This window comes from Pempheris klunzingeri, chromosome 15 (assembly GCF_042242105.1).
Source record: "Pempheris klunzingeri isolate RE-2024b chromosome 15, fPemKlu1.hap1, whole genome shotgun sequence".
NCBI classification, from domain to species: Eukaryota; Metazoa; Chordata; class Actinopteri; order Acropomatiformes; family Pempheridae; genus Pempheris; species Pempheris klunzingeri.
Genome location: NC_092026.1, coordinates 21,031,534 through 21,046,232, shown reverse-complemented (window position 1 = coordinate 21,046,232; position 14,699 = coordinate 21,031,534). Strand labels below are relative to the sequence as shown.

At 39.7% G+C, this 14,699-nt stretch overlaps 1 protein-coding gene across 1 annotated transcript in view; it reads right to left on the bottom strand.

The window, feature by feature from the left end:
* The window catches only part of LOC139213996 (piezo-type mechanosensitive ion channel component 2), a 74,172-nt gene that overhangs the window by 47,379 nt on the left and 12,094 nt on the right, over positions 1 to 14,699 (bottom strand). The window contains exons 4-7 of the mRNA XM_070844727.1: positions 7,024 to 7,066; positions 3,907 to 4,069; positions 1,507 to 1,774; positions 1,019 to 1,232 (exon numbers count right to left, since the gene is read on the bottom strand). Coding sequence (XP_070700828.1) covers positions 1,019 to 1,232; positions 1,507 to 1,774; positions 3,907 to 4,069; positions 7,024 to 7,066 — 688 coding nt within the window. The remainder of the gene's footprint in view (positions 1 to 1,018; positions 1,233 to 1,506; positions 1,775 to 3,906; positions 4,070 to 7,023; positions 7,067 to 14,699) is intronic.

Sequence of the window (14,699 nt, the reverse complement as noted above, 5' to 3'; positions counted from 1 at the left end):
CACTGTGGAATATATTGTAGAATGGATCCAGATGTTTTACAAGATATTTAATAATGGTCATTCTTCCAATGTAACCGATTTGATTCACACATTATTGTGAACGCTCTGTACCATCTTCCTCTCAAAATAAAAGCAAAAATTAGATTTTTATAATTCAAATCATGTAATATTACAATTCCCTTATGAACATACTGTACATGTATCCCATCATTGCTTATCGTGTTAAAATAAAGGTAAAAAAATATGCATTTATTTGGATCAATATCAAACTCAGAACCTTGTAGTATCTCAAATAGCTGAATGTTGCTTCTTTCCTGCTGCAGCAGAAAATCACTTTTCTCAAACATCTAGGCTGGTAGCCTTGATGTAATTTCTAGTAATTAGTAAATAAACCACATTCTTTGCATTCCAGGTTGTCAAACACAGTGAGCTTGTGGAACTTTCTGCTACGGAGTCTGTATTCATTACAGCTGTGGCTAACACATGTTGGCAAGATGTGCAACAATGTGGCTTTACTTCAACCACAATGTTTCACCGCGGCAGCCACAGACAGCTGATTGTCTTCTGTCTCATGCATAATAAAACATCACTGGTTGTAGTGAAGAGCCTAAAAGCTCTGCTTCTGATATCGATGTGCTGTGAGGAGGAGTTTGATACATCTCCCCTCCAGCTAGGTTTGCCTCCCCCCCTTTGCCTTCTTGTTTGTAACAATAGTAAATATTTATTATCATTTAAACAAACTTGCCTTGGGTGCAATAAATTTCATGGAGGAGCTCTGGCTGCTGAGCTCAGTCATCACGTCATGTATTTTCATATTATTAAGGAGCCAGACAGCGTTAGTATGGGCTTGTGAAATACCATTTCAACAATTCATCAAAGAGACTGGAGATCTTATGCTGGTAAGTTCAATGTTCTCTAGACTGAGCCATCGTTCACTACTGTTATCAGTTATGTTGCAAATTAAAAGACTGACGAAAAAATAATATATCCAATTCTCTGAAGCTGGCATGTTTCTGACCTGATGTAGCTGTCCCCTGGTGGGATGGACTCCTGGAAGAACTGGAACTGGTAGAGGTAGAGGACAACGAGGTGTCCAGCACTAAAGATCGCCATCAGGACGCACATGCAGCTGAAGAGGAGTGTGTCGAACGTCCGGCAGAGGGACCACCAGGTGCAAAGGAACAGGAAAATAAAGAAGTAGACCGCCGAGGTCAGCGAAGGCAGCATGATGCCTGCAAGCACAAACAGACCGGGAATTAAAAATGGTGCTAGACTTTTTGCCCGGCTGACCGAAACCCCCCCCAAGCCATATTCCACCACCCACAGAAACCATCACCACACTTTACCAATTACTGAAGAATATTTATAACAATAACTTTAGTAAAACAGATGTAAAATGTTACAAAGGGAACATGCTGCTCTTAGGAGGAGACTGGCTAGAAGGAGCCATAGTGGGACACAAGTGTCTGGTTGGATAAACCACCGATATGTTCAGAAGCTGCTCACCTGTGATGCCCAACAAGATGGTGACCACCACCTGCCCCGCAGTGGTGATCAAGTTCCCGATGATCTCCTTCACTTTGGATGCAACCTCCGCCACATGTCGCAGGATCTTCATCTTGGTGCTCTCTTTTGCCTCCTCCTCCTCCTCATCCTCCTCCTCTTCCTCCCCGTCCAGGTCTTCGTCCTCGTCATCCTCCCCGGCCTCATACCCCGCTTCAAAGTCCTCCTCTATTAGGACGTTGTCGTCCAGGCTGAGCTTCTCCTCTTCTTCCTTGGTGGTGGATTGCAGTGACACATTAGATTTCAGTGAATGAATGATGAATGGTGCAGTTTGGAGGTCAGAGCTCTCCATGGTGCTGAAAACAGTTTCCTACAGGTAGCACTTGCTTAATAAACCCTGCGTATACTCCAGCTGGGAGTGTGTATGAGTTATGATTAGCATGTAGCAAACAGTACTTAAACATATATGTGGTCTGCGTGGCTGCTTGAGACATTTTTAGTGAACCTTGGGAGACGTTTTCCTCTGGAACCACATGTTGGCTTGAAAACTATATGTCAACTATATGCCCCCCTTCCCTACATACTGTTGTGGAAAATCACTATATGGAATAAAACCAAGCTCAGTGCAATGTGAAGCAAACTGAATTCTTTATTATCAAATTATCTTGCAAGAGATTCAAGTCACACACACTCCAGGAGAGTGAAGGAGTTGACTGGCACAAAGAGGTAACAGAGGTTTTTAAAGCAGTTGGGGGTATCAGCAGCACAAACAGTTTCCTTCCTCATTTAGCTCAAGGAACTGGTTCTACCCCCAATTCCAAGAAACTGGGTGCATAGGTATAATCATGATCTTTATCCTTAAAAGGTAAAAGAAACTCAGTCAAACATAGCACATATATATATATTTATATCATAGACATGAAGCGAGATAACCGTTAGGTGAACTTCCTGTTTTCTAGCCGTTCGACCTCACACTCCTGCTAAGACGACTTTCCTGTCCGGGTCATGATCTTTTTCTTAGAATAAGTCAAAGGGCTGTTGCAGGGCAGATGTGCATAACCTCTGCATTCAAAGGTCATCAACAACTAACTGTCTTTTCAGCATTTTTCCATTACAATACTCAATAAGATAGAGACATAACAACAAGTGAGCCACTCAGAGTGATTTATATAGAGCACATGAGGCACCAGACAAAGAAAGTAGCAGGTGGTACGAACCACAGTCGAACCACAGTTTCAGCTCAGATGGCTCACTGACGGAAACAAAAGCCTGAACATAACGCAGGTCCTATAGATGAATTCCTGGTGTTTCTCAGTAATGGGAAGCGATTCCATATGCACCAGTGTGAGCAGCACAGTCAAAGTGAAAGTGAATGTGGATTTAATTAACACAGAGTCATAAAGAGAAGGGAGGACCTGCCAGGGGATGGGGGCTGTGGTCCAAGTCATCAACACTCAAAGGGAACTCTCTATTCAAACTCCTGCTACCAGCTTATGAAGCTCAGTGTGGACATGATGTATAGAGCAGGAGAAAAGACTGTCCACTCTATTGGCCACTTCAGCAAATAATGTGGGGCTAATAAAAAAAAAAAGGGTTCCTTACATCTAGATCTATGCGCTGTATCACTTTATTTCTGAGGATTCGGTCTATCAGAGCTACATCAGAGTGTGAGCATCATCATCAGCGGTATGCTCTGATGAGGGTCTTATAGACCGAAAGCTCAGAAATAATGTGATATGCTGCATAGATCTGAGAGTGCAGAAAACTTTTTTATTAGTTTGCATTTTCAATGCTTCTAGCACCATGGCAAAGATCTGGCCAGATGGAACGGTGGTCATCCTGCATTAACCATTGTGGGGCTGAAAATTAAATCTGAGCAGTTATACAGCAGTTACCTTTTGTTTGCATACATTAAATGTTAGCGGGCACATAAATGTTACCCATTACCAACGTAAATTGTCTGGAATTGTTAACAAGTTCATATTCTGAGGAAGAATTGGTCCTTTTCGTAGTCCAGAAATCTAAAATCTAATCTAGATATAAATCATGTCATTAATTTACCAAAAATAAAAAAAACTACACTTGGATTTTCCCGCTTCTAAAAATGTGACTATTTACATCTTGTCTGTGATGTACATCATTAAATAAATGTAATATCCTTGGGTTTCTGACTGTAGCTCAGACAAAACCTATATGAAGTCGTCACCTTGAGCTATGAGTAACCATAAAGGCCATTTTTCACTTTTTTTACACGATTTTGAAACAATTAATTGCAAAACGGATTAATGGATAATAAAAATAACCGTTACAGCAGTACTTTAAATACAGCTTATTGTGCTATACAGCTAAAATATAAATCATACTGTGTTCAGGACACTGCGTGTCACCACAAATGAAACCCACTTGTTCCTCTCCTTCAAAGTCGGCATTGTACTGGGCCATGTCCTCAGACGGCCTCTTCTGGACCAGACTGCGACACAGAAGCCAGATGGCCAAGCCGGCCACGAACATGCCGATGTCAGGGATGAACACTCGGATGCCGTTGCCTGCATCTGCGCCAATCACACTAGGGACAAACAGAAAACAGAGGATACACACTGACAGAAAGCAGACGCTCATTCCCTGAAAGTCAAGAATCCCAATATGTCTCAAAATTGTGATTTGGAGCAATCTCGCAGGCTAGGATCTCAACCGAATGACGGAAACTGGGACAGAGTACATGGACAATCACTTCTAATATGAAACAGCTATTCTGAGAAATCCAGGGAGTTGTGGTTCACTCGGACGAGTGTCGGAATCTGGATATTCGTCATGTATCACCTCTGTCTGTCTGTTCCAATCTTTCATATCTCTCTGAATATTAAAAAAAGTCAAAAATGGTTCAACAATCTTTAAACCGATCATTTTTCTATATAATCTGTGTTCGTGTCCATGCAGGCTGGAGCTGCACTTTAACTCATGAGAACAGATATTTTTTGCAGCAATTATACCTCACAGAAAACCTACCTGTTCTCATGAATGCATGGGAACCTGGATTTTTTTTTCCCATGACTCAACTATTCCTTTAATAAGTGTTGTGTTGAATGCTTCGGCTTTTATATGGAGTACCACCCACTTTAATGAAATCAGGCTTGCCGGCTTTCAAAGTATTGCTGTTAACAAGTGAGTGAAATTCCATTCAAACAAAACGGCCATGAGAGAGTGTGGTATTTTTCTTGAAGTGAACTGTGAAAAACATGTTTACTCCCTTGAAAATTGCTTCCTTTGTTCATAATAAGGTAGGGTGAACAATAAGGCCTCATTTTCCTTATTAAACTGCATAAAGTAATACTTTAAACTACTTTAGATTTTTTTAATTTAATGCATTACTTAAGGTGTGATGATGCCTACTGACATCTTGCCTCACATCGAACGCTGTGTGCAGATTATAAATCATAAACAAATGATATTTATCCCAGTTTTAGGCTAAACCATGTGTATTCTTTATTAATCGACTAAAACATGACATTGACATCGCTGAAAGCAAACAAAGCTTTTGTAACATTTGTTATTTGATTCGTCTGCGCACCTCTATCTAAATACCAAAAGGGTTGTTCAAGCATGAGGCTAAACAGCAGCTGTCGACTGTTGCCATGACAGCTCCAGTAACGTCAGGCTTCAAATGATGCAGTGAGATGCATTTGTACTGCCTGAGGACGTGTTTTACGAGGTGTCATGATTGCATGTACAATTAAAGCAAATAAAAATTGTCCTTGAAATGCTTAACAGGTTTCAAAACCTTTAAAACTCGCTTTTATCATCCAGGCCAATTTCTATTTCAGTTTTACGACAATAACTCGGCATCCTGTGTTTGGCCACCAAAGTGTTTTCTTTACATTTCATGCTGAGCTCAAAGTTTAATTAAATTGTTTACAATCAACAAAACATACTGGTGACTTCGTGGTGGACGCTGCAGAGAAAAAGTTGACCAAATGTTTGGATTGAGTTATAAGGCAACTGGTCACTTTACATCTCATTTTGTCCTTGAATAGATACAAAGCTTGTAAAAGTTAACAAGTTGACAACAGAGTGCTAATCAAACTGATGGAAAACGCACACTCCGATAAATAGTTGGGCCTTTGGCTGCTGTTGGCAAGTGTAATCTAATCAAGAACGTCTGTTTCCATGTGCTTTATTGTTGTGAATCTTTGTGCATCTTCACATGGATGAAAGAGATGGAAACCGTCAGAGCCAGCAGCTGTGGTGACTCCTACTTTCCCCCGCTTATCATGTGGAAGAATTACAACAACATTAGCAGTGCTGAGACCTGTCTTCACTGCCTTAGGCCCCAGTGGTTATTACTCGAGGCATTAGCGAAAAACTACAAATACAGAGGCCACAAAACCCGTTCTATACTTTATAAATATTTGGTATTTATAAGGGATTTGAGAAGGTCAAACTTGAGGAAACAGTGAGATCTTTCTGGGTGAAAAGCGCTCAACAGCTGTGACCTATACTGACTCAAGCGCTGCATTTTCCTCCACGCAGGCAGTAAAAGGGAGAAAGCATTCGCCTGTGCAGCAGATACAGCTGTAAATATTGTATATACTGTATATGATCCTCAACACAAACAGGTAAATGCAGGCAGGATAAAATGTTTATGGCTCTTCTTCCGCCACTTACAGTATACTATCCACCAAGGGCTGTTGAGTACTGGAAAAAGGATGTGGCTGAGTTTGGACATTCCCGTACTTAGGAAACCACATCTAACACGATCATGGGGGTGCGCGGAGACAGACACAGCTTTGAAAAATAGGCCTGTCAACAGATTGTCAGAGGTAACTGGGTTTAACATTCATCAAGAATCCACACAGGAGCAGGTTAGGAGCATTTATAAAACCTGATGATGATGAGCCAGCATGGCTAAATGCAAAAAGTGGTGTTTAATTTTATTGTGAGGTTGCTATATTTAGGACACTTTGCACAGACAATGTAAGCTTTTGCTTGTAAATACAAGCAAGAGAAACGCTTGTCTGATCTTTGACAAATGAAACAAAAAATAACAATTTTAAAGGTTTTTGTTATTAATTCTGAATTAAAAAAAACACATTTTCTTTTAAAAAATAAAACAAGCATTATATTCTTATATATTCTTATTACATATATTTCACAATATGAATGTCGTCATGTGGCTGACCGTCCCATTCATCAGCAAACCGACTCAGAGTCCGATCACTTCCTAAAAAACATCTTGATTGCCTAACTGGGAGTAATATTCATGCTCTTTTAAACAAATCCACACTTCTATAGTTTATGCTGCCAATGATCATCAGGGGAAAATGTGATTTTGAAACGGTATTTGTGTCAGTTTCTTGAAGGAATTTTTATTCTAGACCTCATTGATCTTGTCATATGAATTATAAAATACAAGAAAAGAAAAGAAATACATATTGTCAAAGTAAAACAGTATCATTACTAGCTGTATATGCTACTTAAGCTAATGCATATGTTGTGAAAGTGTTGAATTCTTCATTGTCTTACCTCTCGAAGCCAATTTGTCTTATGGATTTCTCCCACGTGGAACCTGGACAAAAACATGAAGTCAGAGTTGGTAAATATTGATGTTTGGCAACAAAAACTTTAATAATGCTTTAATAATAGTAGATTGTAGTCATTTAAAACAAATGGTGGTGTTACAGGTGGCCAAGCAGCTGTTATACAAGACTTTCACACAAGAAAAGATGATTTCCATTACTGTATCCAGTGCATGTACAGCCAATAACAGCTGTTAATTATTCACCATTACTACAATATAAAGAATGCAGGTCTGCTCTGTAAAAGACTCACTTTGGGGGTTTTCATGACCCTTCCACTCACATGCATCTCTAAGTTATTGACCTGGTGTGTGACCTCTTGGCCAGTGAGATCTGCAGATGGAGCCGTGCTGGATACTCCAAGGTCACGGCTGGTGGCTCTGGAGCGTTTTTGCTATTAGAGCTCAAAAACTCTCTGCTCGCTGAACTCGGACGCATTAAATCACCAGCTTACATCTTCTGAAAGCTGAAATGTTTATTACATGCTTTCATTTACTTAATCCTATTCATTTAATTGTCTTTACTTAATCATTATTTATCTTTATAATTAAAAGAGCCACTGCTGTTTTTCAGCCTCTCTGATAAATCTGCCTTAAATCATTTTTCACAATTTAATTTTCAAGTGATGAAAAATAATCAGTATTTCTCTGCTCACTGTTGAGATAACCTACATGTGAAAACAAGAAAATAAAAACATCTCATGTGAGCTTTGTTTCCACAGCTTGGACTGGTTGAAGTGTTCCTGAACGTCACTTCAATAGTCAGACACAGATTTCCAGGTATTCAACACACTGAGGAGAAATTCAACTGGCCTTTGTTCCACTGCCAGGAAAAGCATAGCCCAATGACATAGATACATCCGACTGTGTTGACAGTGTATTAGGCAACTAATTAGGTGCCGAACTGCTGCGGTGCTGAAGTTTCTGGTTTATGGAGCGCGGTGAGGAGGGCGAAGATGTTAAACACACTTCAGCTGCAACACTCGACTCAGACAGGTGTAACTCAAAACAGACAGCAGACAAAGCACTTCAGCAGAATGATTTTATCTGCCTGTGTGCAAAATACTTCTACTTTCAGGAGGCTGTTAAGCAGTTCTTGTTAAAACAGTGTGTTAAATGTTAAATTCCAAAGTGTTATATATAAAGAAAGAAAAGATGGCAAAAAGAAAGAAAAGTAAAGCATTACTTTGGGATGATAGTTCAATAGCTCTAAAATATACAGGATTCATGGTTAGAATAAATATTCTTATATAACCTGCTCATTACAGTGTTAAGCAACAAAAACTACCACCGATCTGCAAAAATTACACAATTGTGGGTGTAACTTTGAATTGAAAAGCTTGATTTGAAAATGAAGGAAAATAGATACAGTGGAAAACAGAAAACAGCTGCAACAAGAAAGGTTTTCTCCCAAATGACAAACACAGCAAGTATCCAGTAAAGAAATGAGTCACGCTATTATTATTAGGCGCTTTGTCAGAAACAGGAAACAGACTCTGAATCACCCTCAAGGTGAATAAAAACAGTAATGGACTGCCAGTACAAAGCCTGGTGCTTCTTCATTACTCATCAGTGATAACAATAGCTGCAGGAGTAGCTTCACCATCACAGATGTTATGTACGTTATGTGGCTGGGGTAGATGTAGAGGAGGAGAGTGTGGAGGTCAGTCGGTACATCTGTGATGGGAGGAGGCTACGTGACTAAACCCTGACATAACCTGTGACATCAAACCCCTCAGATGTTCAGACACTAGAAGAATCTGTCACACAGCTTCTCCCACTTCAAAACTGCTTACATCACATATGTAGAAGCTAAAGAGTTAAAACACCAAATACAAATAAATTACTATTCTGATATTCTAATCATTATCACAACCATCTAAACTCTATATACACTAAAAGATCCGTTTGGGAGACTAGTAAATAGAATATTAATATGGTTGGATTTCAGGTTCAATCAATCATTTTTCATAATAATTTTCCTCTTCATCATTTTTTACTTGATGAAGAGGATACACAATGAAGATGAACAAGCATGTGCTCTTCTTCTTTAGGGTTAATGGCTAAGATGGCTACTGTGGAGGATTGGTGGGTTGGTGGAGGGAGAACACACACAGGCTGGAGTAATCTTCACCAGCCTGTGTTTTTATGTGCATTTATACACAAATATCAATTAAAACGTCTCAAAAGGTCGTATGGAAATTCATCACTGAACTAAAGGAAAACCAAGGATCAAGGCTATAGGCTCAAAAGCCGTTCTTTTTCTTTCAATAAAGAAATACTCTCCAGTTCAGATAGAACAGATGCTTTAGCAGCATATGCAGCAACCTCTTTAGGAGCTGCCATTGCTGTTGTTAAAACCTAAACTCTGCCCGTAGCTTACACCGATTAGTCCAAGTCTGACGAGATGGAGACACGTGATTGTGATCTTGTAAATCCAGCTGCCTCATAAAGTAAGCAGGTAACATTTTAACTGAAATTAAATATAACTATAATAAATTAATCTAAATCAAAAGTATCAATGAATTAATTAAATTGTTGTTTCATTAACGGTGTGAATGATGACAGTACACAGAATGCACAGCACTGAAATGATCCAAAATTACTTTTCTTAGCAGGTTGTCATGCTATACCCCACTGAGCTAACATAACTCAGCCACAGAGGTGTGGGCTACACAACTAGGACAACAGACCTATTGTTCCAGCAGGACGCAATAAATGATAAAAAACAACAGGAACTTGAATGTGCATGTCCTTGTGTTTGGTACAACTCTTAAGCCAAAGAAGGAGTGATTTTCAGTGAACTTTGTAAAGCACTATGAGACACTCTGGTGTGATATTGGGCTATACAAATAAACTGAATTGAATTGAAATTGAATTTTAACAAAAAAAACAAGTCCTACTCCCTCTACACAATTTTCTACAAATTTTCTCTGGTGCTTTGAGCTCATTATTTTGATTTTACAGCTTGCACATAAGATACATCATTGGGTGTTGCTAACATTCAACCCTGAATTAAACCTCAGGCAGTAAACAATATCGAATAAGCAAAAAAATACTACGTACTGGCGCCTGATGGTCATGACAACAATTTGCTGCCAAGCTAATATTTATCTTAGGAGCTGGTGGATGTTAAACCACATATTTGCTAGAAATGACTCCAACAGAAAGGTCATATTGCTCTTAGTGTGCTGGGTGTTTCACTACTTAGTTGTTTGCTAACATGTAAGTAATATGACTTGATAACCAAATGTTATATTAGGCTGTTGGTTTTGGAATCAGTCTGCCCTCTGCAGGCCAAAAACGGCACAATGCAGCTTTAATTATCTCCCAGGCATAATTAAAAAGTCTAAAATCTAAACCAAAACACATTCACATAAGCAACAAAGTGTCACTGTCAGGAAATCTAAAGCCATTAACTCTTCCTTAGACATTGTGGGCCTCTAGCCTAATTTGTTAACTACCTAACCGTATGTGCCATTCTCCAGCTGTAATTGAACATGGTGCAGGACTTGCCAGATGCCCAAACAGGAGGATATAAGGTCCACTGATGTTGCTGTTATCCCTAATAATCACCCAGAGATTTATACAGGTCGTAGATTAGCATTTAAATCTTCAAATAGAAACTCTTCATCTTGAGGTGTCAGCCCAGTGACTACAGAAAAAACAGAGTCTGTCCAAGTCCAAACATCTGCAACACCTAACTTCATCCAGCCCAAACTGAGCTTACAGGTGTAAGAGGAAACCCTTCCTGTGTGTGATATCACAAACGAGAAACACCAGAGGTAAAGTCAGGCCAGTCTGATCCATAGGATGAGGAGAGGACTGTTGTGTAATGCCGTCTGAACTCAGCATGGACTCTTCTGGAAAAGAGTGTGAGACTTTCTGCCTGCCGAGGCGAGGCCGCTTTCCACCCCAGCTGAGTACCAAAAATACCTGTCCTAAGACTTTATGTGAACATCATAAAACACCCTTTGTACTTGCTGGGCCATTAACCTCTCAGCACAGCATTTCTTTACACTCTCTCTTCCATCTCTGGGGCCTAATGCCAGTTCCCCTTTTCCGCAGAGACTGGTGATATGCAGAGTCGACTTTTCAGCACGTCATAACTAGAATCGGACAATCAGTAAGCAGGAGGGACTTAATGAAGACTATCCCTGGAGAACTGCCCACAAAACAGCCATTCAACAGGCCGTTTGCTCTTTAGGAGCTGGTGAAATATCCATGGCCATCTTCAAACTTGCAAACCCTTTTTTTTTTAAATCTACTTAGTCGCCAGATGGGTGGAGGTTGCCACTAAGAACAATGGCTGGCAAAAACTTAAGACAATCACAGGAAAGTATTTTGAAAGTCGGCGTAGTGTACTTTATCTGTCACTATGTGAAAATTTAGTTGACATTATCTGTAATGAAGTGAGTTCCACCCATCTGGTGCTCTCCGACGGTTAACACAAACACTCTCGACTGTTTGTAAATGCAGCTCCCACACTGTCGAGTCAGCACTGAGGAATGACAGATGACTCCAAAGGAAGCCGGCCCCAGCTCATCTGGTGACCAGTCACTGACCTGCTCTAACAGATGGAGGTGTTAGCTTTTTCTGGAAAGGTTTTCATGCTCAACTCAGTTTACTCCTCTAATGGCGTATTTGGCTACGGCGAATAGCGGAAATTATATGGAGTTATCTTGAGGGAGGAAAACTCCTTGTTTATACTTGGCTGCCAAAAGGAAAAGGGTGTCAAGGGGCTACATGCCAGATATAGAAACCTGAGATAAGGCAATCACACAGAATGTAGGCGGCGGATCAAGGGGACAAAGAGTAATGTGTGACTTCCTGTTGCATATGTATCCAAAAATAAAAATAGGATGACATTAACTTCAGGAAGGAGAAATCCCAAAAACATGTCTACAAATCATCACAATGGGGTAAAATCACAAGTCCACAAATATGTATGTATGCAAAATATTGTGCAATATCCTGTCAGCAACATGCTTTTGAGTCTCTTTGGCTCTATGTGAAATGTTTCACCATGAGCTTGTGATGTTATATTTCTCCACCATTCGCCTCATTAATTGTTAAATGACAGCAAGGATCTGCCAGCTGTTCACTATGAGGTCATTCCTGAGCAGCCCAGTGCTCGTGCAGGGACTTTACTGCTAAATGATGCAAATAAATACACAAAATTTCTTTTTCACTCAAGTGACAGTGGAGTTTTATCATATAAAGTCTGAGACAAAACCTTGAATACTTTGCCTTATAGATAACCATCATCCTTCCAGCGACCTAAAATCCAGAGAGCTGATCACCGATTATCGTTGTTAATGTAACAGAGATTCTTTGAGTTGAGAACACAATGCTTGTTACTGTTAATAGGGTAACTATGGGTATTAATTTGAAGCAACAGTCTGGATTGACTTAAGGCTAGTGGTATTTCTTTTTACTGATTTTGTTACTGTCAAAGGTATCCTTGAATAAGCCAAAACCAATAATGCGTTATATTAATATACAGTATACTTACCTTAACAGCTGGGCACTGTAGCACTTATCAAACATTACCTCAACAGGCCAAGGATTAATACAGATTTTGTGCTCTGTTCAGTATTTATAGTAACAAGAGGGTGTATGTGGGCTTGATATGAATAAACTACAGTGTGTGTGTTCATGGTAATGAAGGAACGTATCACCCAGAGCAACACTCACATTTATGTGTTTTTAATAGTATTTGGACAACAGTGGAGCTCTACACCACAGTATTGGCTACAGACAATACTTGTTAATATGATCAGCTCTTCATTATATAGGAAAAAATAACAGGAGGAAGATAAATCGTCAACAGACGTTTCCTTATCCACACTTAACACTGTTTATTGTGCTTCTCTCCAGAATTTCTATACGTTTTGTTTTTTTGCCTTGCTTGTTTTAATTATCTTTGAACCATTCAATAAGTTGCTTGAACGGCTAGTTTGAGGGGAAAAAAGCATTTCAAAGTACAAATTATGTTGCAAGTATTCGCAAGATATGTTAACGCAGGTAACTATCATTTAAAAAAAAGAAAGAATCAATGGACAGATAGATAATTCATAGATATATGCAGTATATGGATAGGATTTATGGGCTCCTCACATCAGGGTTTGATCTGCCAAAAACTGCAGCCCTCGAGGCCTCAGTAATAAAGATCTCCTTGAGTGAATATTTAGTCTACCGTCTCTGAACAGCTCTGTGTTTCTGCCTCTGGCGATAAGGTCCGTTCTGCTCTCTCAGCAAAGTTGGCTGTACTTGGAGGGTGGAAAGCCACCTTACATCCATTAGAAAGAACAAGTCATTAGTACACAAGGTCAGCGTCTGTCCCGTCTAGACGCATTCAAATTTTACAGTTTGATACAGAGTTTCATGAGAAGCCCAAGGCCAACTATTAACACCTTCCCAACACTGAGTCAGTAGCTTACAGTGTTTGCTTTACTGGCAGCAAGAACCTCTGCATCGCCATATGGCACAAGGAAGCTAATTACATTGAGGAATGTGTTAGATTCATAAATCTTCATGATGTGACAAAATGCAATAAGAGTGAGGATATTTCTAGAAATGGTGAATCATTATTAGAGAGCATTTTACCTAAGCCTGCAAATGGGGCATGTCATCGCTAATTTTTTCTGGATGGAAACTTTCCCTTGGGCTGCGAAAAAACTACACCTTCTCTGGTGATATACAACTGTGTGACAGTGCATCAATAGCTCAGGTCAGAGTTTAAACACAAAACGGCCAGTGTGATGGATGGGACACACGTGTGCACACAGTTTGTCACAAACATGTGGCCCAACAAGTACAGATCTCGCCTTTGTAGTCTCAGGTGAGCGCTCAGAGTGGGTAAATTGATCTGCAAAAAGTGCCAACACTGCCACAGTTAGGGGGTTTGATTCCTAATACTGCATGTACTCATGGCGCTTTATGTCAACTGTCCAACCCTGTCTCCCTCCAGAAATGATGTTGATATATTTCTAATTTAAAATATCAGATATAGTTTTTTATTGACATAATGAGGAAAGTTTCTTTAACTTTACTTTGTATTTGCAAATCTACATGCAATATATCTATAAAACATTGACTTGCAGTGATTTTAATTTATTTTCCCTTAAATATCCTTTTTATGGTTGTGTTTAAGCTTTATTTATACTGAAGTGCACCTCCTAATACACTGAACAACACTCTGGGGATAAGGCAGCTACATGTGGAACCGTAAGAACTGTGATTGGTCAGTTTGGGCTGCTTGTGTTTCTAATGCAAGTAGAGATAAAAGAGTGACGTCAACATGACCTTAACCAAAGTGACTTAGTCTTAATTCAGTCGCATACAGGACTCAGGAAACTCTTCCAGTGTCAGTCTTTGCACGCCCACATCCATCCCGCCCACCTTTGTACCGACAGAAATTCAAGCATAAACTAACATGAAGCGTGGATTTATTGGAGGGATGAACATGATTCCACCAAAAGATATTCCCTTATTTATACACACAACCTTTATTTAATCGGATAATCTCACTTTTGCAAGAGAGACCTGAGTGCAGCAGATAAAAAGAAGAACAAAGACAGCCAGACATAACGAAAGGACATCTAGCACCAGGGACAATCAG